Source organism: Rhinoraja longicauda, chromosome 8 (assembly GCF_053455715.1).
Source record: "Rhinoraja longicauda isolate Sanriku21f chromosome 8, sRhiLon1.1, whole genome shotgun sequence".
NCBI classification, from domain to species: domain Eukaryota; kingdom Metazoa; phylum Chordata; class Chondrichthyes; order Rajiformes; family Arhynchobatidae; genus Rhinoraja; species Rhinoraja longicauda.
The window spans coordinates 54,679,337-54,703,711 of NC_135960.1; the positions used below are offsets into that span (position 1 = coordinate 54,679,337).

Here is a 24,375-nt window from a genome sequence, read left to right on the forward strand (position 1 = left end):
AACTTACTAATCATGCCTTGCACGTTCTCATCTAAATCGAAAGATATAAACCACAGATAGCAATGGGGCCAGCACCGCTCTTTGAGGCACACCACTAGTTACAAGCCTCCAGTTTGAAAAATAACCTTCCACCATCACCCTCTACCTCTACCTCTACCTCCTTCCATGAAGCCAATTCTGTATCCAGGTAGTTAGTTCCTGCTGATGGCCATGCAATCTAACCTTCCAAAGCAAGGGCCTGTAAAACTGCAGCAATTTCACTGACTATCTGACCCTTCTACTCCCCCCACCTCCATTTCCCCTTCTATATCCCTCATTGTGGCTTTACATTTTACATTTCACACCTCTCACCTTATCTGACACCTATCTGTCTGCTTTTCATCTCTAACCTTTGTCTAATCATCTGCCAATCAAACCCTCATTTGTGTCCACCCCCCTCACTTGCCTAGCTTTGCAGTCCCCACCTCTTTTCCAGCTTTCACCCCCCCCCCCCCCACTACAATTAGTCCCAAAATGCAGGTGGGGTATCATCAAGACTGCATAATTTAACAAGTACAATTACACCTTTTTGTGCTTGTACTCACACCCTCTTGCAGTGAAGCCCAGCACACTATTTGCCATCTTGCTGCACCTACATGTTTGCTTTCAATGACTGATGGCGAAGAACACCTGGTTTTGTGTACATTAACACTCCCCAGAGTATTATTTGCAAAATACATCTTCACATTTACCCACATAATATTATTTAATTTGTCTAAAGGAACTTGAAGCCTCTGCATCCTCCATATATTTTGCCATCCCACCCCAAGTATCAATCACAATCGTTGAAATATCAAATTTTATTACCTCATTTCAAATCACTGATGTATAATTGTGAATTGTTGTAGCACTGATCCTTGCTGAACACCACTAGTTATCGCCCATCGCTAAATACATTTATTCCTACTGTCTGTTTCCTGCCTGTCAGCCAATTTTCAATTGATTTTCAATCAATTGCCAACATCGTGCACTTTAATATTACAGTCAAATGGAATTTTATCAAATGGTTTTCCTTATCAATTGAATCAGTTACATCCATAAAAAGATTATCAAATATATTTTTCCTTTCTGGAATCCATGTTGACTTTTGCCGATTATAAAACAATGATATATTCCAAATGTCCTGTAATCCCAAGTTTGACAATAGCTTATAAAAAAAAATCCACTACTGATGTCAGTGTGCAGTTTACTGTTTTCTCTCTCCCTGTTTTTAAAAAAAGGTTAGTTTTCCCACCTACCAATTTGAGGGATCGACTGCATAATCTATAAAATTCTGGAAAATGATGACCAATGCATCCTCTATTTCAAAGGCCCACTTCTTTTGTACCCTTTACAGGGGATTTATTGGCTTTCAGTGCAATTAATTTCTTATAAATGCTAATATCTTTTAGTTCCTCATCTCTATCAGATTCTTGATTTCTTAACATTTCTGGAAAGCTACATTTGTTCTCTACTATGAAGACAGAACCAAAATATTTGTTTAATTGCAATTTGCAATTAAATATCTGTTTAGTTCTGCCTCGTGAATTCTTCTGTATGGCGATCTTCACTTAACTTCACTCTCTGTATACCCACCACTGTGTCACCAGGCACAGATCTTATGTCATCTTTATTCACAAAATGCTGGAGTAACTCAGCAGGTCAGGCAGCATCTCGGGAGAGAAGGAATGGGCGACGTTTCGGGTCGAGACCCTTCTTCAGACTGAACATGATGTCATCTTTAAATTCATCGACAATACCAACATTGTTGGACGAATAACAGGTAACAATGAGCCAGAGTGCAGGAGGGAGATTGATAATCTGATTGAATGCTGCCAGAACAACAATCGTGCTCTTGATGTTAGCAAGACCAATTAGCTTACTTTTGACTTCAGGAATGGAAAGCCAAGGATCCAAGAACCTGTCTTCATCAATGGGATGGTGATGGAGAGAGTCAACAGTTTCAAGTTCCTCGGTGTGCACATCTCTCAAGATCTGTCCTGGGCCCAGCGCATTAATGTAAACACAAAGAAAGCTCATTCACGTCTTAACTTCCTAAGAAGATTGAGGAGATTCAGTATATTGCCGAATACATGCCGAATACACCATAAAATGTCAACAAGGTGTACAGTAGGGACCATACTGACCAGTTGTCTCACAGCCTGGTTTGGTGACACGAATGCCCAGAAATGAAGGAGGCTGCAGAAAGTGGTAGACACTGTCCAATCCACCATGGATAATGCCTTCCCACCATCAAAAGGATCTACAGAAGGTGATGCCTGAAAAAGGCGACTAATAACTTCAAAGACCCACACTACCCTGGCCATGCTCTCATCTCACCACCACCACAGGGAAGAAGATACAGGAGTCTGACAACTGTTACCTCCAGGGCCAAGAACAGCTTCTTCCCAGCATCCATCAGACCCTTGAACACTGCACAACACCAACCACAAACTTACCTCAGCAACTGTAATCTATGGACTTTATTTTGCTCGTACAGACTTCAGTTTTGCACTGTTACAGTCTGCTTACCTAGTAATACTGATTATTAATTTATTGTGTTATTAATTATTGAATCTTTATTTGTGGATTATTTATGTATTAATGAGTGTAAAACTGCAGCAAGTAAAAATGTAATTGTTCCGTTGTAGGTATATATGACAATTAAATACTCTTGACTTAATTCATCTTTTTTTTAAATATACATGCAAATGTTTTCACTGTCCACTTTCATGTTCCCTATAAGTTTACTCCCATGCTTTAATTTTGCTCCTTTCATCAATTTATTTGTCCCGTATCTAAAATTTAAACTGCTGGCAATGATCAGTTATGTTACATTGTATGGCAACCTTTGGACCTAATATCTTTGGATCCTTAACTTCTTTCATTAGCCATTGTTGGATTGCTTTACATTTTGTATTTTTACCTCAGACAAGAATGTATAGCTGTTACAGTTCCTGAATTACCTTCTTAAATGTTAGTCATTGCCTCTCCACGGTCATGCCTTTAAATGAATCTCCCAAATCTATCATTTCCAACGCACTCCTCGTACCTTCATAATTTTGCTGTTTAAACTTCGGACCTTAGTTTCAGATTGAACTAATTCATTTTCATTCTCAATAAAGAATTCTGTCATATAATGGTCAATCTACCCTTACGGACCCCACAAAATGAGATTATTATTAACTAATCATTTTCCATTGCACAGTACCTACTTTAGTTTAGTCTACTCCCTATTTGACTACTCAACCAAATGGATTAAAAAAATCATGTACACATTATAGGATTTTTTCCTTGCTTATTTGGTTTGACCAGTCTATATGGTAAATACATTTACACTTGCTACATTGGTATCTCCTGTATTTTCAGCACCTTGTATGACATCTTTATGCTGCACTTTTCCTGCATCCCACTTTATTTTTTCTACCAATACACAGGTTTATCATTATTACATTTATCTGTCAGGTCATTTCATTGTATGAACATAGAATCATACAGCAGGGAAAACAGGCCACATGGCCCTCCATGGCCACACAGACCAATGGGCACCCATCCATATTAATCCAATCTGCTAGCCATTGGTCCATAATCTTGAATGTCAAGGTAACTCAAATGCTCCTCTTGACTCTTAAATGGTGTCAGCATCTCTGCTTCCACCACTCTCTCCGGCAGTGCATTCCAGGTACTCACCACTCTTAGCTCTCCTCTCAATCTCTTACCACCTACCCTAAATCTAGGGCAGCCTGTTCAGTGTTATGCCATCTTTCCTATAGTGTGGTAATCAGAACTGATAGTGCGGTAATCAGAACTAATCGCTACGTTACTTACATCCTATACACGCGGGAAAGAGCATTTGGGAGACCAGTAGTATGGATTTGCCAGCTACTATGTGGCTGCAGGCATCTTCTGCTGCGTGGAAACTCTGTTCATGACAAAATCCAAATTATTGATCTAAATAATTAGCTACATATTGCCTTTGGTTGCCCTGTGTTCTGTTTATATTGCTGGACAGCATTTCAGACTTGTGAATACTTCGAGTTATGAATAGTTCTCAGGAATAGAGTGCAACCATAGCCCATGAGGTTCTGTATCTTGTGTCTGTTCTATCATCACCCTCTTTATCCTATCCTATATCCTAAACCACAGATATGGCACTGCCCTGATCACCCCTGATACACTTTATTAATTCCTCAAAAAAGTCTGTCGCATTGGCCAACAAAATCTGCCAGTCTTACGTCCCACAGTCTTACCAGCCTTCTTGACTTATTCAAGTTTTATGCCGAAATGAGACCATGATTATGTTGCTGTTTGTTACTTACGCACTAACTCGTGCTCATTTTAAACGACTTGACGGTAAATTGGTGGGATCAGATTGGCTGCGTGAAAAACTTCCACGCGATAAAATTGGAAGATATATTTCTAAAATATTCCCACAATGTGTGGAAACAGGCGAAAACATCCCCATGGCTCCTTGAGCTGTTTCGCTGTGTTATGGGATATAAATATGCAGGAGGGAACACAGCAATTTAAACAGGAATCCAAAGAAAATTTAATATATTTCACGTGAAGCTAGGAAATAATAATGATTTACCACGTCTTCGATTTGAAGGTGCAAACTGGACTGCAGTCAGCAACAGTAAATGACACTGAAGGGAACAGCTGACTGGCTGGGTGGAGTTGTCCGGTTGGTGCATGCCGAGCTAGGGGGCGGTGTGTGGGGCGAGTAGTTCTGCAGGAGAAGGTGGCCGCGCTTCGGCCCGACTCGGGGCAGCGAGAGGTGCGACGTTAAGCCGGTGGCTGCGGGTGTGTTGAACGATGGAGGACAGCAGTAGCTCCCGTCCCATTGCGAACCTCGATCACCCTCCCAACAGCCGACTCTTCCTGGTGATCAGCAAGTCGACGTCGGAGGAGGTGATCAGGGAGAAGTTTTCTTTCTTCGGAGAGATCCAGGACATTTGGGTGGTGCGGGACAAGCAGTCCAAAGACCATAAGGGCATCGCCTATGTGAAATTCAGCAAATCGTCGCAGGCCTGCAGAGCCATGGAGGACATGCACGGCAAGGCCCTCACCGAGGATACCAAGCCCATTAAGGTATCGCCTTGCCTCCTCCCTCCCTCCCTGCAACCCATCACCAGTTTCCTCTAACTTAATCTCATACGGAATTGGTTTCGGTTTAGTTAGTCGTCCCCCGTGGATGAGGTGGCGAAGACTTTTTCATCTACAATAATAATTCGCATTTAAAGGTCCCCCTTTACCGTTGCGAAATGCCCCAAGGCCTTGACATAAACATTAACGCGGAGTCACACGAGATGATAGTCAGAAGTGACAACCAAAAGCAAAACTAATGAAAGAGGTAGGTTTGTACATGAGAAAGTTAAAGAACCAAAGGGTTTAGAAAATGCTGCAACTTATTGCAGATAACTGAAGGCACAGCTGACAAATGAGCCATTTAAACGGGAATGATTGGTCTGCCTGAATTAGTTGGTTTGCGATGTGAATTGTGAGGAGTGTGGCACAGAAGTTTTTATTACAAAATGTAGACAAATCAACCGAATGGGGAGAATGGCATGGCAAATAGAATATAAGGTGGAACGTGTAAAATCGGCCACTTTTGCAGAAGAAATCAAGAAACAGATTTTTTTTAAACGGTGTGAGATTATGAAGTGATCTGAAAATGTGTGTGTTTATGCACAAGTCACTGAATGTGCAGACTGTAGACAATTGTGAAGCCAAATGATATACATTGACCGTAAGAAGATTTTAGAACAAGAGTAAATATATCTTACTGCATTTAGAAAGGTGAGACTGCATCTGGAGAATTATGTAGGAGTTTGTCCTCCCTACCCAATGAAGACGATGCTTAACAGTGCAGCAAAGATTTACCAGATTGAGTCCTTAGATGGTGATGATGCTGATTTATGAAAAGTGGTTGCAACCTGAACTTAGTACTCCCTATAGTTTTTAAGAAGTAAAATGCAAGGTATTTAACAGGGCTTTTTAGGGTAGACAAAAGATGTTACCTCTATCTCGGGAGATTGGATCCACAGGTCACTGTTTCAAAATAAGGGATCAGCTATTCTGTACGGAGATGAGGAAAAATCTCTTCACCCAGAGATCATGAATCTTTGGAAGTCCCTGTCCAAGTGTACATGGAGGCTGAATTGTTGAGTGGTCACCGTAGAGATTAGTCGAACTTTGGATGGTGAGGGAGTCTAGAGAACTGACAGGTAAGTAGCACTGAGATAGAAGATCACTTTGGCCATTGAACGGTGTAACAGGCATAAAGGAAGGAAAGGCCTTGTATTTTTTGTGTTACGAGCAGACTTCTTGGAGATTATAGGAGGGAATTTAGAGCAGGAAGGGGCAATACTTTGGAGGGATCTGAAAATGTAAGTGAGAATTCAAAACAAAGCATTGCTTAAGATAGATCCCATTAGATTTGCAAGTCAAGAGGCAATGGGTAAAAAAATATCGATGTGAGTTACGATGTAGTTACAGAATTTTGATGAACTGTAAGTTACATAATGCAGAAAAATGCAGGATGGCCAGAGGGATTGTAATAGTCAAATGTGCAGGCAACAAAACCCAAATGGGAGGATTGCAACCGTGGATGAAAAGGAACAGAATCAGGCATTGCAGCCGAGAGTTTATAGTCTTAGTACTGATACTTATGATGTTATCTACATCTGAGTTTATATTGACATCAAGCATGGCGGCAGTAGTTGAGGCTGGTACTAGAACATCATTTAAAAGACATTTGGGCGTACATGGAAAGGAAAGGTTTAGAGGGATATGGGCCAAACACAGGCAGTTGGGTAGATGGGGCACCTTGGTTGGCATGGGCAAGCTGGGCCGAAGAGGTGGGTTGGGAGGAGTGGAGAGAAAGCTTTTAGACAACTGTGAAATCTGTGGCTAAGAAGTAATTTTTAATCAATGCTCAAGATATTGGGTTTGCTCTTCCGATATTCATCGAAAATGTCTGCTTATCCAGTTCAGATACTACAAACAGTGAAAAGGCTGAGGGAGAATGATGAGATGAAGTTGGATGTCATAAGCTTGTGAAAGTTGACATTAGTCTGAAATAGTATTACTGGGGAATATGGTACATGCATATGAAATAGGGAATCAAGATTCCAATTTTGGGAGGCTGGAGCAGTGACACGAAAGGAAAAAGCACTGTCACAAAGATTTAAAAAAATTTAAAGAGAGAATGGAAAGAAAGTTGTCCTTGTACCATCCAACTGAATAAATAGAAATTGATTATCTAGCCAAGAGTCAAAGTAATTTTCCACTAGACAGTTTTAACTAAAATGAATATTAATTAGAGAGTGGGTCTCGATGTATTGAAAAGTGGCTTGTGACTTCAGAAATGCAAGTTTGTGAGGAATTGTGTAAATGAAAGTTATTGTATTATAGGTGTACTGAAAATAGACTTTTAATTATCAAGCTGCTGTAATAAGATCATAAGTGATAGGAGCAGAAATAGGCCATTTGGCCCATTAAGTCTATTCTGCCATTCAATCATGGCTGATCTATCTCTCCCTCCTAACCCCATTCTTCTGCCGTCTCCCCATAACCACTGACACATGCAATAGAATGTTTTTTCTTAACACTCCAGTCTTTGCTTTATTTTGAAAGGTGTATGCAATGTAATTTACTAAACTGTGATTTCTTGATAGCATGGATAGATTTTTTTTAAAGTTCTTGAAATTCCTATTTTATCACACTTACTATGTTCTAATCTTTACATTGCTTTCTATATAATGATTAATAAGCTAATTATCATCTGTACTTTTTAATTGGCTAATTGTGAGAGTTTTAGTCAGATTGGTTGTTGAAACTGCTGGAAACAACATTTTCCATATAAATCGCCTGAGACTTCAATGAACAGCAGATTGAAAGAAATTTGTGCCACAGAGCCTACCAAATATTTGAGGTTGACACTGGCAGCTAAATTCAGGATAATGTTTGTCTTTTTGTATAACACAGGCTATATAAGAAGTTGGCTTGATTTCTCTATTGACCTTTCCAAGAAGAAAGTTGAACAACGCTGATGTTGAAGTTTGTTGTTTTTGCTCCATCTGCAGCTGGCCAGTTGAGCCCACATTCATGTGGAGGATAAGTAGGGCAAAACTGAAGTATATCACATGATGGACAAAACATCAGTTTTCTTTCTTGTGTGCGCACCAACTATAATTGTAATTTACCACAGGAAAACGCCACATGTCAACAGATCTGTAGAATTCATTGCCACAAAAGGCTGTGGAGGCCAGGTCAATGAATATTTTTATGGCAGCGATTGATAAATTATAGATTAGTAAGGGTGTCAGGAGTTATGGGGCGAAGGCAGGAGAATGGGGTTGAGAGGGAAAGATAGATCAGCCATGATTGAATGACACAGTAGACGATGGGCTGAATGGCCTAATTCTGCTTCTATAACACGGACTTATGAATAGCAGCTTTGCCTTCTACCCACTGTTACCTACATGCACAAAATATATTTGAATACAGGCAAAGATGTATATAAAATCATGAGAGGAATAGATCGGGTAGATGCACAGAGTCTCTTGGCCAGAATAGGTGAATCGAAGACCAGAGTACACAGGTTTAAGGTGAAGGGGAAAAGATTTAATAGGAATCTGAGGGGTAACTTTTTCACAGAGGGTGGTGGGTATATGGAACAAGCTGCCAGAGGAGGTCGTTGAGGCTGGGACTATCCCAACGTTTAAAATGCAGTTAGACAGGTACATGGATAGGACCGGTTTGGAGGGATATGGACCAAACTCAGGCAGGTGGGACTGAGTAGCTGGGACATGTTGGCCGGTGTGAGCAAGTTGGGCCAAAGGGCCTGTTTCCACACTGTGATCTATGTCACTCTATGACTCTATGACAATGACATAGGAATTGCACGCACATGTCTTCTTCCTTGGAGCTGTCTAATTGCTGCCTATTCTTTCACAATCGGAAATTTGGTCTTTGATTAACATCATGGACTGAGACACCGAAAATAATGTCAAATGGGGTACAAAACCTATTCATTGAGTATGTGGAAGCATAGTAACTTTCTAGTTAATCATTGACTAACTAGCTACTTGGCACTACCCATTTTCACAGCATGCCCCCTTCAGTAAAGAGGTCTACGGTAAAAAAAATTGGACGCCATTATCAATCTGGACGAATATATGTTAACTGTTTTAAGAACACTGCTCAGCTGGATACACACTAGATGATACAGCTCCCACTGTATTCTGGAGGAGTGGGAGTTCCATGTTAACGAGTTTACTGACTCAGTAACCCTTGAACATAGCAAGCATTAAACAAAGAAACAAGTTCCGTCAAGGATAGCATTTGCATTCTGGGTAGTCAAACAATACACTTTATTAAAATTATTCACCAATCATAAAATAAATTTATTAATTATTTTCCAAAATACAATATAAAGTAAAACCCATTGATACAATAATCAATGGCCCAAAGTCAAAATTTTCCCATCAAGTACACCTATCACGTGATGTGCATCGTATTACTTGGCGTGGATCTTTATTTAATTTTTTTAATGTGGAACCCCTCCTCACCAAGAGAATAAAGGCCTTTGACTCGTGCGCCGCACGATTTGTAGTCTCATGCATGACCTATGCAAACTCAGTTTTATGGTTTGAAGAAGTGTCTCGACCCGAAATGTCACCCATTCCTTCTCTCCAGAAATGCCGCCTGTCCCGCTGAGTTACTCCAGCATTTTGTGTCTATCTCAGGTTTACAACTATCTGTTTCTTCTTGCTTCCATACCTGTACTTGCCCTTGTGGTGCAGATTCTACAAAGTATACATCTTAGATCCTGTCTTGTTGATGATAATTGCCAATCTGCAGTACTGGTACTGGCGAATAGGCATGTGGTGATGACTATAGGTGAAATAATCTTGGAAGACCTGAAAGCTTTGATTCCCAAGAAAACAAACTCTTTGAAGGCAAAACTTTGGAGTGAGGTCCAAAACAAGGGGAAATAAAAGTTTTATATTTTCAAGTGCTGTATTTCAACTTGAGTCTGATCTGCTAAAGAAAAAGCTTGACCTTTAAACCTGGGGATAATAACAAACCAGTGTAGGTTAAATGGCGTGGCACGTATTAATTCAGAGTACCTGGAAAAAAACTCATGCCATGGGAAGTGCAGGAACAGCGGTAGGCCAAGGGCTTCACACACTGTTTCTGCCATTAAATATGATCACAACACAAAAATGTTCCTCCTTGTATCAATCTTAACAGGCCAATACCGTGTCCTGAATTTATGCCCCTGGTTCTAGACTAGCTCCAACAGAGAAAACATCCTCACAGCATCTGCCATGTTAATTCCCAGAAAAACTGTATTTCAATGAGATCATCCTCCATTTTTCTAAACTCTGGATGGCACATGCTCAATGCATCCTCAAAATATAGCTCACTCAACACAGGAATCAATTTAAAAGCATTTTCCTTAAATAGGAGATTAAAGAAGACGTTGTGAGCATTTCCTCAGGTATATTTTTCCAAAAGCCAAAGAAGCATGATAAAATAAATTGCTACCAAAATTGGTACCTCAAACATCACCTATTCCTTTTTTCCAGAGATGCTGCCTGACCTGCTGAGTTACTCTGGCATTTTGTGTTTATCTTGAAGATAAATTGCTAACTTTGTATCCCAATGTCAACATTCCATTTGCTTTCTAAATTATTTGCCTTATCTACATTCTTGTACAAAGGCACCTAGGTCATTCTGACATCACATCTGACATTTACTAGTCTTGCATCATTTTTAAATTTCCATGTTACTATTCTTTCTACTGAAGTGGATAACCTCACTTTGTCCCACAATATATTCCATTTGGCATTTTCCCCACTTGAGTTGGTAAACATCCTTTTGACTTTTCCTCACCATATACTTTCAATAGACAATAGGTGCAGGAGTAGGCCATTCAGCCCTTCAAGCCAGCACCACCATTCAATGTGATCATGGCTGATCAATCTCAATCAGTACCCCGTTCCTGCCTTCTCCCCATACCCCCTGACTCCGCTATCCTTAAGAGCTCTATCTAGGTCTCTCTTCCCACCTAACTTTCTATCATTAGTAAACAGAGGCACAGTGTACTTCATCCCTGCATCTAAATCAATAATATTGCTTTGTGTGCTGTTGAGGCTCTCAGTTGTCTCAGCTGATCCTGAGATTTTCCACTAATTACAACTTGCCAACCAGAAATTGACTCATCCATCCTTACTATTTCTGACAGTTGACCAATTCTGTCTGTACTAATTTATTACCATCAACAACATGCTACCTTAACTTGTACAATAATCCTTTTCAAAAGCAATTTGCCTTTTGTAGTACAAAGTTGATCTTTGCCTAATTATAAGATGATTTTCTAAATGTCCAGCCACTACTTGAGTCACTGTGATGGATGTTTGTGTTGGGGTCGGGTGTCCTGTGTTCTTTTCTTTTTTGCTGTGTCTTGTGACTGCTGAAATTTAGTTCGGTGTTGTGCCGAATGACAATAAAGTGTTGTTATGTTGTTATGTTATGTTATGTTACTTTGTGAATAATTCCAGTATTTTCCTGATGACTGATAACTGATCTGTCGTTCCATGAATTTTATTGATTTAGGGCTTTTGATACGCACAATATAGAGAACTTTGTACGTTATGTTGGTTCCAGATTCTTAAATCCAAAACATGATGTTTTTTAGATTTGCTTTGATACAGGTACGGTTACACAGAGGGACATTCTCTGACATGGCACATACCACATATCACAACAGGGATGTTAATATTACCAGGAGAGTATTATGGAAAAAATGCTGGTTTATACCATAGATAGACACAAAGTGCTGGAGTAACTCAGCGAATCAGGCAGCATCTCTGGAGAAAAACGATGGGTGACTTTTCAAATCGGGACCCTTCTTCAGACTCAATACCATTGATGTATTGTGCACATTTACTTTTTGCTTCAGAAAACCCTGAGATGATGGAATGTTTATTTATCTATACATAAGTTGTAGATTGCTCCTTTTAACTTTGACTTTAAGAAGTCAAACCTTTCACATTTGTGTGTGGGTCATTTGTAGCCAAATAAATAATTCCAGTTTATTAATGTTGAGTACTACTTTGCACCCCTGAATAAGACAACAATCCAGATATATAACCAGCTAGCTGATTTGTGAGCTAACTCAAACTCTCTTATTCCAATAGACAACAGAATAGAAATCCACCAGAGACCATGATGCAATAACAGAAAAAAAACCATTAACCTTCAGTCTGGAAAATAAAAATTCTGGCACATGAGGTGTTGAGAGGAATGTTAGCTGTTGGGTAATTCTGTGCAGCTATTTACTGTGCATCTTGTTTGCTCTTCTGTAGAAGAGTAAGCACTAACACAGTTCACATCTAGCTGTATGTAGAAGCACACTGGGAGTGTGAAGAAGAGTAGGACCAATATAGATCATGCATGCACCATAATAATTAAAAACAGCACTGAATATTCTCATGAGAATTTTTTAAATTATTGTTTTCCAAGAGGGAATCAAGGCTACAAAAAAAATGGCTTCAAATGAATCTGCACTTACCAGTTTTCTCAAAATAGGTTTTACTTGGTAAGTGCATGGATGAATTTTCCAGGGTAATTATATGACCACTGTGTTTCTTTATATGTACTAATGATTGAGACTTGGCTGCATTGGACACAATCTCAAAGACTGCAGATGATTGAAAACCTCAAGGATAGCAGTAGACTTCAAGGAAACGTGGACATGCTAGTACAACGGGAAAATAGAAGGGAGATAAACTTTAGTGTTGGGAAATGCAAAGAATTACATTTTGGTATGAAGAATGAGAAAAAGCAATATAAACTAAATTCTAAATGGAGTACAAGAACAAAACTCTGGGGCTTAACAGATATGGTTTATTGAAAATTACAGAGGACGTTGAGAAAGTGATGAAACAAGTTTCCAGGATCCTGGACTTTAAATAATAAGAGGCACACAAAAGCAACATTTATGCTATATTGGATCAGCCCCAGCTAGAGTATTATTCGGTTACCAGACCTTAGAGAAGCTTTGAAGGCTTTGGAAAGGTTGAAATAACTTACCAAAATGATTCAAGGAATGAGGAGATGCATTTGTTCATCATCACCTTCAAAAAGGATTGGTATCTAAAAGGAAATGTCTACTGTGTCCATTGTTCAAGATGTGGACACTTGTACATTGGCGAGACCAAACGTAGACTGGGTGATCGTTTTGTGGAATACCTTCGCTCAGCCCGCCTGAACCTACCTGATCTCCCGGTTGCCGGACACTTTAATTCTCCTTCCCATTCCCTCACAGTCCTTTCTGTCCTAGGTCTCCTCCATTGTCAGAGTGAGGCTAAATGCAAATTGGAGGAACAGCATCTCATATTTTGCTTGGGCAGCTTACAGCCCAGTGGTATGAATACTGATTTCTCTCACTTCAGGTAGCCCCGGCATTCCTTCTCTCTCTCTATCTCTCCACCAACCAAGTCGCACTAGCTTCTCATTTTCACCCTACAAACAGCTAACACTGGCCTGTTTCCTTTATCATCGTTATTTTTTTGCATATCTTTTATTCAATGTTCTTTATCTCTCCACATCATCGTCTATATCTCTTGTTTCCCTTATCCTTAACCAGTCTGAACAAGGGCCTCATCCCAGAATGTCACCCATTCCTTCTTTCCAGAGATGCTGCGTGTCCCGCTGAGTTACTCCAGCTTTTTGTGTCTATCTTCTGATATAAACCAGCATCTGCTGGTATAAGCCAGCATTTGCAGTTCCTTCCTTCACAGTGCGGTAGTGAGATTGGCTAGATTGCTGTAACCTTGAGTCAGGGCGGCACGGTAGCGCAGCGGTAGAGTTGCTGCTTTACAGCGAATGCAGCCCCGGAGACTAAGGTTCGATCCTGACTACGGGTGCTGCACTGTAAGGAGTTTGTACGTTCTCCCCGTGACCTGCGTGGGTTTTCTCCGAGATCTTCGGTTTCCTCCCACACTCCAAAGACGTACAGGTATGTAGGTTAATTGGCTGGGTAAATGTAAAAATTGTCCCTAGTGGGTGTAGGATAGTGTTAATGTACGGGGATCGCTGGGCGGCACGGACTTGGAGGGCCGAAAAGGCCTGTTTCCGGCTGTATATATATGATATGATATGATATGATAATGGATCAAGAGACCATGGCATTCCTCTGTGGTGTAAAAGCATTTTATAATATAAGAGTGGGTGTTCCAGTGAATTTCCAAAAATTTATGATTAACATCTGTTTAGCTCATGTCTGAAAAGTAATAACTTTCTTGGAAGTCTCAATACCATCAAGCCATGTTAAATTCAATGACTTGTCCTATCAGAGCATGTAAATTTAGATGCAGTTAAATCTGCAAATATAAAGTAGTTTCAGAAATGGTAACCACAAATCTACTGGACTGATGTAAAACTCATGTGCTTAAGGCAAGTAAACCTGCCTGGTCTGGCCTATAAATCATTGCAGACCCACAGCTAAGTGATCGATCCTTACCTGTGCCATTATCTAAGTTCCTTACCTGTGCCATTACCTAAGTTCCTGTTGTTTATAGGATGCAGGGCTGGTACTTGGCATCTAAACCTTAATTAACCTTCAACTTAATCTCATTTCAAGCTATTTCAGAATAGCTGGAATCAACCACGTTTGTTAAGGGTGATACAAAATGTAAGCAAATTTAAGCTGAGACAATGGAAGCATTAAATTAGATTTTTTTTTTGATTCTGTAGCTGTGCAAATGTGGGAAATTAATTTCATTTTTGGAAATTTTTGGAAATCTTTAGGTATAAAAAGGATAGATCACGTAAGTTCTAAATTACGAAAAGATATGAACAGTGAAAGTCAGTAAAGACTTTTGTGGATAAACATAAGTTAAGAATGGACAGTTACTGAAAATCATTTCAAAGGTTGAAATGCTAAATCCTCAGGGAGGATTTAAACTAATGTGGCAGGGGGATGGGAGCAGGAGCAGAGAGACAGAGGGGTGTAAAATGAGGGTAGAAGCAACAGGTAGCAAGGTGAAAAGTAAAAGTGGTAGGCAGACAAATCCAGGGCAAAAATCAAAAAGGGCCACTTTTCAACATAATTGTATAAGGGGTAAGAGAGTTGTAAAAACAAGCCTGAAGGCTTTGTGTCTCAATGCAAGGAGTATACGTAATAAGGTGGATGAATTAAATGTGGAGATAGTTATTAATGATTATGATATAGTTGGGATTACGGAGACATGGCTCCAGGGTGACCAAGGCTGGGAGCTCAACATCCAGGGATATTCTATATTCAAGCGGGATAGACAGAAAGGAAAAGGAGGTGGGGTAGCGTTACTGGTTAGAGAGGAGATTAAAGCAGTGGAAAGGAAGGACATTAGCTTGGAGGAAGTGGAATCGATATGGGTAGAGCTACGAAACACTAAGGGGCAGAAAACGCTAGTGGGAGTTGTGTACAGGCCACCTAACAGCAGTAGTGAGGTTGGGGATGGCATCAAGCAGGAAATTAGAAATGCATGCACTAAAGGTGCAGCAGTTCTAATGGGTGACTTCAATCTACATATAGATTGGGTGAACCAAACTGGCAGGGGTGCTGAGGAAGAGGATTTCTTGGAATGTTTGAGAGATGGTTTTCTAAACCAACATGTCGAGGAACCAACGAGAGAACAAGCCATTCTAGACTGGGTATTGAGTAATGAGGAAGGGTTAGTTAGCAGTCTTGTTGTGCGAGGCCCCTTGGGCAAGAGTGATCATAATATGGTAGAGTTCTTCATTAGGATGGAGAGTGACAAAGTCGATACAGAAACAAGTGTTCTGAACTTAAAGAAGGGTAACTTTGAGGGTATGAGGCGTGAATTGTCCAAGATAGACTGGCGATTGATGCTGAAAGGGTTGACGGTGGACATGCAATGGAAGGCATTTAAAGGTCGCATGGATGAACTACAACAAGTGTTCATCCCAGTTTGGCAAAAGAACAAACCAGGAAAGGTAGTGCATCCGTGGCTAACAAGGGAAATCAAGGATAGTATTAAAACAAAATATGAAGCATACAGATTAGCCAGAAAAAGTAGCATACCAGAGGACTGGGAGAAATTCAGAGTCCAGCAGAGGAGGACAAAGGGCTTAATTAGGAAAGGGAAAATAGACTATGAGGAAAAACTGGCAAGGAACATAAAAACAGATTGCAAAAGCTTTTATAGATATGTCAAGAGAAAAAGATTAGTTAAGGCAAATGTAGGTCCCTTGCAGTCGGAAACAGGTGAATTGATCATAGGGAACAAGGAGATGGCAGACCAATTGAACAAATACTTTGGTTCTGTCTTCACTAAGGAAGACATAAACCGTCTGCCGGAAATAGCGGGGGACCGGTGGTCTAATGAGATGGAGGAACTGAGGGAAATCCAGGTTAGTCGGGAAGTGGTGTTAGGTAAATTAAATGGATTAAAGGCAGATAAATCCCCAGGGCCAGATAGGCTGCATCCCAGTGCTTAAGGAAGTAGCCTCAGAAATAGTGGATGCATTAGTGATAATTTTTCAAAACTCTTTAGATACTGGAGTAGTTCCTGAGGACTGGAGGGTAGCTAATGTAACCCCACTTTTTAAAAAGGGAGGGAGAGAGAAAACGGGGAATTATAGACCAGTTAGCCTAACATCGGTAGTGGGGAAAATGCTAGAGTCAGTTATTAAAGATGTGATAGCATCACATTTGGAAAGTGGTGAAATCATCGGACAAAGTCAGCATGGATTTACCAAAGGCAAATCATGTCTGACGAATCTTATAGAATTTTTCGAGGATGTAACTAGTAGAGTGGATAAGGGAGAACCAGTCGATGTGTTATATCTGGACTTTCAGAAGGCCATCGACAAGGTCCCACATAGGAGATTGGTGTACAAACTTAAAGCACACGGTATTGAGGGTTCAGTTTTGAGGTGGATAGAAAATTGGTTGGCGGACAGGAAGCAAAGAGTAGGAATAAACGGGTCCTTTTCGGAATGGCAGGCAGTGATTAGTGGGGTACCGCAAGGCTCAGTGCTGGGACCCCAGTTATTTACAGTGGATATTAATGATTTGGACGAGGGAATTGAATGCAACATCTCTAAGTTTGCGGATGACATGAAGCTGGGTGGCAGTGTTAGCTGCGAGGAGGATGCTAGGAGGCTGCAGAGTGACTTGGATAGATTAGGCGAGTGGGCAAATGCATGGCAGATGCAATATAATGTGGATAAATGTGAGGTTATCCACTTTGGCGGCAAGAACAGGAAAGCAGAGTATTACCTGAATGGTGACCGATTGGGAGAAGAGGAGATGCAACGTGACCTGGGTGTCATGGTGCACCAGTCATTGAAAGCAAGCATGCAGGTGCAGCAGGCAGTGAAGAAAACGAATGGTATGTTGGCATTCATAGCAAGAGGATTTGAGTTTAGGAGCAGGGAGGTTCTGCTGCAGTTGTACAGGGCCTTGGTGAGACCGCACCTGGAGTATTGTGTGCAGTTTTGGTCTCCTAACCTGAGGAAAGACGTTCTTGCCTTAGAGGGAGTACAGAGAAGGTTCACCAGATTAATCCCTGGGATGGCGGGACTTGCATATGAGGAAAGACTGGATAGACTGGGCTTGTACTCGCTGGAATTTAGAAGACTGAGGGGGGATCTTATAGAAACATATAAAATTCTTAAGGGGTTGGAGAGGCTAGATGCAGGAAGATTGTTCCCGATGTTGGGGGAGTCCAGAACCAGGGGTCACAGCTTAAGGATAAGGGGGAAGTCTTTTAGGACCGAGATGAGAAAACATTTCTTCACACAGAGAGTGGTGAGTCTGTGGAATTCTCTGCCACAGAAGGTAGTTGAGGCCAGTTCATTGGCTATATTTAAGAGGGAGTTAGATGTGGCCCTTTTTGCTAAAGGGATCAGGGGTATGGAGAGAAGGCAGGTACAGGCTACTGAGCTGGATGATCAGCCATGATCATATTGAATGGCGGTGCAGGCTCGAAGGGCCGAATGGCCTACTCCTGCACCTATTTTCTATGTCTCTATTCTGTAGAATGCAAGACAGAAGATGTCTTACAATTGTACAAACCCTCTTAGATCACATCTTGAACAATTTGAGCAGTTATGGTCATTACATCTTTAGAAGGACATGTTGGTCTTTGGGGGAGTGCATCTAAACTATATGACCTGTGGAGCCGTTGGGTCCAAACCTTTCCTGCATTGGTTTAGCACCCTCCCCTCCCCCACTCCAAAAGCGCACAGCAAAATCCCAGGGTATATCCGAGGCTGTGGCTGCCGGGAGTCTAATGCACAAATCTTCGTGCACACTCGAAGCTTTGTAAAACAAAGGGTGCTTGCTGGTTGTTGTGAGATAGAATGCTAAGTAATTTCTGGGACATAGTTTGATCATTTTTCCAATTATCTTAAAAAATGCAGGTGTTCATTGCACAGTCTAGAGGGTCTGGCAGCCATCGTGATGTCGAAGATGAAGAATTGACCAGGATTTTTGTAATGATTCCAAAATCTTTTACAGAAGATGATCTGCGGGAAAATTTTAAGGTGAATTATCTAACTATTTTTAGGTTTCTTGACTCCAGTTTTTATAATGATTCAAAATAAATTTAGATATGAAGGGTGTCTGGTAGCACTTGCATGAGATTTTCACGGATCAGCATTTGTTTTGTAAAATGTATATTTAAAAATAATGCTTAGGTCATACGGAGTGAAAGCAGAGTGAGTTTGGTGTAAAATTGTAGGGCACAGGAAAAGATAACAGCACGGGAAGGGAATTCCAAGAGGAAGGAAATAAGGGTTGCTGGCATTTGCTAAAATTGGGCAGGTCCTTTTGTTTGAGTTTATTCTTTCTAACACAACTGAACTCCTAATTATGTGTAATCTCGATGTCCACTTGTTGGGATTAAATTTGAGTGGAGGCAAATGTGCAAACAATTGAATGTGTTATTGGTTATATGTAATTTTGTAATCATCATCATCATCATATATATACAGCTGGAAACAGGCCTTTTCGGCCCTCCAAGTCCGTGCCGCCCAGTGATCCCCGTACATTAACACTATCCTACACCCACTAGGGACAATTTTTACATTTACCCAGCCAATTAACCTACATACCTGTACGTAATGCACACAGGTTTTTGAATCTATATCATGAATAATGGAGATTTTTATTTCTGAGGAAAAACAACAAATTAAAGTTTCGTTTCAAAGACCTTTACAAAATAAATTATAAATTGGACAAAAGGTATTGAATTTTAACCTGTTATTTATATTTAGGAATTTGGAGATATTGAATACTGCAGCGTTATCAAGAACAAGAATACAGGGGAGAGCAAAGGCTTTGGCTATGTGAGATTTCTGAAACCTTCTCAGGCTGCTCAGGCCATTGAAAACTGCGAACGATGTAAGACTATGACTGAAATTAAACCATACTATTGAATAAAGATTTTTTTTCCAGGATGTTGAGTGAAAAATAGTAGAGGTATATGAATATTAATCTGAGGTTTAAAGAAACGTAAAATTGAGCTATGCATTTAAGATTATCTGGAGCACTTAGTCTGCATTTTGAATGACTTTAAGTCAGAAGGGACATTATTTGGGAACAGCTGAAACAGCTGTAAGACCGCAAGAAATTGCAGAGAGTTGTGGACAGACCGCAGACCAACATGCAAACCATCCTCCCTTCCATGGAGTCCCTCTGCACTTCATGCTGGCTTGGCAAGGCCACCAACATAATGCATACCTCCAGATTCAGGGACATTTTCTTCCCAGCTCTTACTAAGCGACTGAACTGTCCTCTCACCAGCTAGAATGCGGTGGTGACCTCCCAACTACCTCATTGGAGACCTTCGAACTATCCTTAATCAGACTTTATTTTCCACTAAATTATATACCCTTTAGCATGTGGACACTGTGGACAGCTTGATTGTAATCATGTATAGCGTTTTTATTAACTGGACAGCATGCAACAAAAAAGCTTTTCATTTTACCTCGGTACACATAAACAAAACTAAATAAAATTAAAACTAAATTGCAAAGGAATTTTCTAAAGAAAATAATGACTTCATTTTCGTTTTGCTGGATAAAATAAGATTATTGTTTAAGTGGTGAAAAGACCACCACTGCAATTAGCTTGTTCATTAATCATTCCAGATATCTGATCAATATCATATCATATCATATCATATTTATACAGCGCGGAAACAGGCCTTTTCGGCCCACCAAGTCCGCGCCGCCCAGCGATCCCCGCACATTAACACTATCCTACACCCACTAGGGACAATTTTTACATTTACCCAGTCAATTAACCTACATACCTGTACGTCTTTGAAGTGTGGGATGAAACCGAAGATCTCGGAGAAAACCCACGCAGGTCACGGGGAGAACGTACAATTATCTGTTAATATTTTCATTTATCTAATTATTTGACCTAGTTCACCATTGTCCAATATGTCCCAGATCACATTTTTGTGTATAATATGTACGGTTAAGCTTGGAAGACAGTCTGTGCCAAATATATACTTTGAATTCCTAAAATATGCACAGAATGTGACCTTACTATAGATAATGTTTTAATCTGATATTTAATGGTTTGGCACCGAATATTAAAATTGCTGGAGTGCTGCAAAAATCCAATGGATCACTTATTTTCCTCAGAGAGGGAGGTGCTTGCCACCTCTGCTCTGCCATGCCATGCAATTAATTCAGGGACGCTGAAGGTTGATGTGAAGCAACGCAGTACCAATGTTACCCACATCCTGAATCTTTTCTAGAAATCAACCTGCCATTAAGTGTAGAAAGGTAGATTGAAATAATTGAATTGTTTCAAAATTGTTTCAAAATTGTTTCAAAAAAAAAAAATAGAATTGTTTCAACAAAAAAAAAATTTGAACAAAGATGAAATCAATGCGTGGATTAAATTGTTATGTGTTGTATTTATTTCCATTACAAATACACAATTGGGATGTTCCTTTTATTTAAGTTGATATCAGCTCATCCAGAGTGTGGAAATCTAACATGAAAATAAGGAAGTTCTTAAATGTGGTCATACTGTAAAAAAAATGTTGCTTTGAAACCATGGGTGGGCAATGATAATTTGTTTAAATTATGTTGTTGCAGTTGAGTTTAGCTAACATCTTTCTCTGCATTGGTTGCATTTATTAAATACTTTAGATATCTACAAACATTTGTGGATAAGAAATGAAATCTTTTGATGTCTGCAGAATTTTGTTCGTAGAGATTAGCAAAATGTTCTCACCCAGGCTGCATTTACATGTTTATCATATGCTTAATAGAATGTTTTCCCTCCATTTTTTCACAGCTTTTAAGGCAATACTTGCTGAGCCAAGAAACAAACCTACATACAATGAAACGGAGTTCATTGGTGGGGCAAGACAGGAATCATCAACTTATGCGGCAACATTTGATCCTCAAAGAAGTCAAAGTATGTTCCCTTTTGGTAAGTGTGCAAATCAAGAGAAAACTGGGTAAGCAATAAACAGTGGTGAAAGGTTCCAATGGTTATATATAAATGCATTTGTGCAATTGTTTTGAAACTGACATGACTGCTGTTAAAGTTGGTTTCATTATTTATCCATTTTTTTGTCATTGTGGCATATCATTTAATCCCCGATAAACATTTGGAGTGAATAACTGCTCAACATATTTCAGCAATCCATGTTGCTACTTGTTTGTCAATTTTATACTTTCATACAATTATACAATGGTGTACTGCTAAAAATACAGCCAATTTGTACTTTTATCATAGATGCTATTGAAGGATTGATAATTAATTTTCAGAAATGTTTATTTCAAATATTTATTTTTGTTTATATTGCTGATGCAGGTGAATTTCCCAACTTTACAGCAAATGAAGTCAGGGGTGGTGAACTGAGAACTGAAACAAGAAGTGAAATGAGAGGTGGAGAAAATATCTCCACTTGTCTCTCAGTATCTACTAGAGGACTACTTACACATGAACAAGTATATAGTCTCTTTGATATCATCCCAGGATTGGAATACTGTGAAATTCAGAGAGATCCATACATGGTTTATGGCAAAGGCAAGTACCATTGACCTGTACAATATATAAAGCAAATAGCAGCCTGATATTCATTAATTTGTGTCTGGTATATATTTTCTGCTTCCCCATTTCTTCAAGCATGAAATCAATTATTTTGGCTTATTCTTAATCAATTTGAATTGCCTTAATATCCTACTGCTACATCCATTTTACTTACCAGATCATGAGTTAATTTAATAGAATCAACATGAACAGATGCATGAATTTAACCATTTAAGATTACACCAGATAATCTTATATATTTGCACTTCTGGAAGTGATTTTTACTTTGCTGAAATCACAGTAAAAATGTTTTTACTGTGTAAAACAGTTGAAACATTTGTAAAACATGTGAACTAGGAGTTACCATATTAAAACTGAATTATATTGACATCACAGCAACTATTGTAGGTATGTAGGTTAATTGGCTGGGTAAATGTAAAAATTGTCCCTAGTGGGTGTAGGATAGTGTTAATGTACGGGGATCGCTGGGCGGCATGGACTTGGTGGGCCGAAAAGGCCTGTTTCCGGCTGTATATATATGATATGATATGATATGATATTGTAAGGTATTTCATGTGCAAGGTATTTTCAGAGAATAAATACATTTTATGTAAAGCAGCAAAACTACTGTTGTGCATGTTTTTCAGTCATATACAAGATCTTATATTTGGAAATTGGTGGTGAATCAGACATGTCTCGTATTTTTAATGCGTTGTCTTTCACAACACCATTGGTATATTAACTTCCTATACAGCCAGTGAGTTGATAAACAAGTATTTCAGAATCTTGGCAGAGTATCTGATTGTGGATGTTATTGGTTAATAGTTTTCAAAGCGGCAATGAAAATAGATTTGTGTTCTAGAAATTTGTGCAGAGTTAAAAGTGTATAATGGGTTCATCTGAATCAGGATAGAATTACTGCTCATTAAACCATGGAAGGCCATCCGCAATTTCCCTTATCCTACTTATGCAAAGGTTAATATATAATATTTAGACCTTATTTTTAACCATCAGTCGCCATTGTCACAAACAGAAATTGGAAAATAAAAACAGTTTTTAAAAAAAATAAAAAATTTTGATTTTGGAGTTCACCTCAAATTCTTTACTTTGAAATGCACTTTAATTATCGTACATGGGAATTGACAATTAAATAAATAAATCCTATTGTGATTAATATTTTGCAATTCCAATGTTCAGAAATCAAATGAATTAGGTTAACATTTCTAACATGTTATAAATTAGATACTAGTTACGTCACGTCGTTTAAATGTTTTTAAATGCTTTATCAGAAAAATAAAATTAAAAGTTATTTTACCTGTAGATGGCACAGTGGTACAGTGTTTCATTGTAAACACCATTATTGAAATAGCATTGTACAATCTGAAATAGCAAAGATCTGCTTCATATTTGCAATTGGATCTGTAAATCCAGGTACTTTTGAGCAATATTTCTTGTTAAAGTTAGGCACAATTGTAGAGTGCCTTGCTGTTTCTGTGATTATGAGGATTCTTTGAGATTTACTAAACTATTTATCGACTGTTTAAGCTGGTATCCTCCATAGGGAGATACTATTTTTATGTGGTGAAGAAAAAGATATGAAAGATAGATACAAAATGCTGAAGTAACTCAGTGGGTCAGGCAGCATTTCTGGAGGAAAGGAACAGGTGACATTTCCGGTCTAAACCTATTTGGAAAAGTTTCCGTCCCGATATTTAAAAGATACTAAACATAGCACAAAACGTAAGGACATTTGTGTTTGGTAGATTATTTCTTTGTTGTAACAATGCTTCTTGGCAATAAATCTTATACCGTTGGAAAGCCTGTTTATTTCCCTTTTAAATGGTGCCACATTTGTAAGGAACATGCATTTGTGGGATGAGCAGCAGAGCTGAGTATGTGGGTTGCGCCCATGAAAAATCTGCCAAATCTTTGCCAATGCCAAACAACTTATTCTGCCATTGACTCTTGTTCGGTGTTGTTTGGTGGATTGGATGATTGAAGTCTGAAGAAACAAGACATATTGGCAATTTAACAATTTATTCATTTAATAAACAGGAGCCTCAGTAGCGTGTGGAAGAACCATACACAGCCACAACAGCCTGGCACCTCCTCCTCATGATGGTCACCAGCCTGGTCACACACTGTTGTGGGATGGCATCCCATTCTTCAACCAGCATTTGTCGCAAGTCAGCCAATGTGGTTGTGTTGGTCACTCTGGCACGAACAGCACGCCCAAGCTGATCCCACAAGTGTTCAATGGGGTTGAG

General features: G+C 39.5%; 1 protein-coding gene across 3 annotated transcripts in view; it reads left to right on the top strand.

Annotated features, from left to right (window-relative positions):
* The first annotated feature begins 4,715 nt into the window (after positions 1–4,715).
* Positions 4,716–24,375, top strand: part of rbm45 (RNA binding motif protein 45) — a 31,199-nt gene continuing 11,539 nt past the window's right edge. Inside the window, exons 1-5 of one of the 3 annotated variants that reach the window (XM_078404006.1) lie at positions 4,716–5,109; positions 18,466–18,588; positions 19,321–19,447; positions 21,365–21,502; positions 21,890–22,105. In XM_078404006.1, coding sequence (XP_078260132.1) covers positions 4,834–5,109; positions 18,466–18,588; positions 19,321–19,447; positions 21,365–21,502; positions 21,890–22,105 — 880 coding nt within the window. In that variant the 5' untranslated portion in view covers positions 4,716–4,833. Of the gene's footprint in view, positions 5,110–5,281; positions 5,372–18,465; positions 18,589–19,320; positions 19,448–21,364; positions 21,503–21,889; positions 22,106–24,375 lie in introns of those variants that run through there. The other 2 variants (XM_078404005.1, XM_078404007.1) reach the window with 2 other exon arrangements.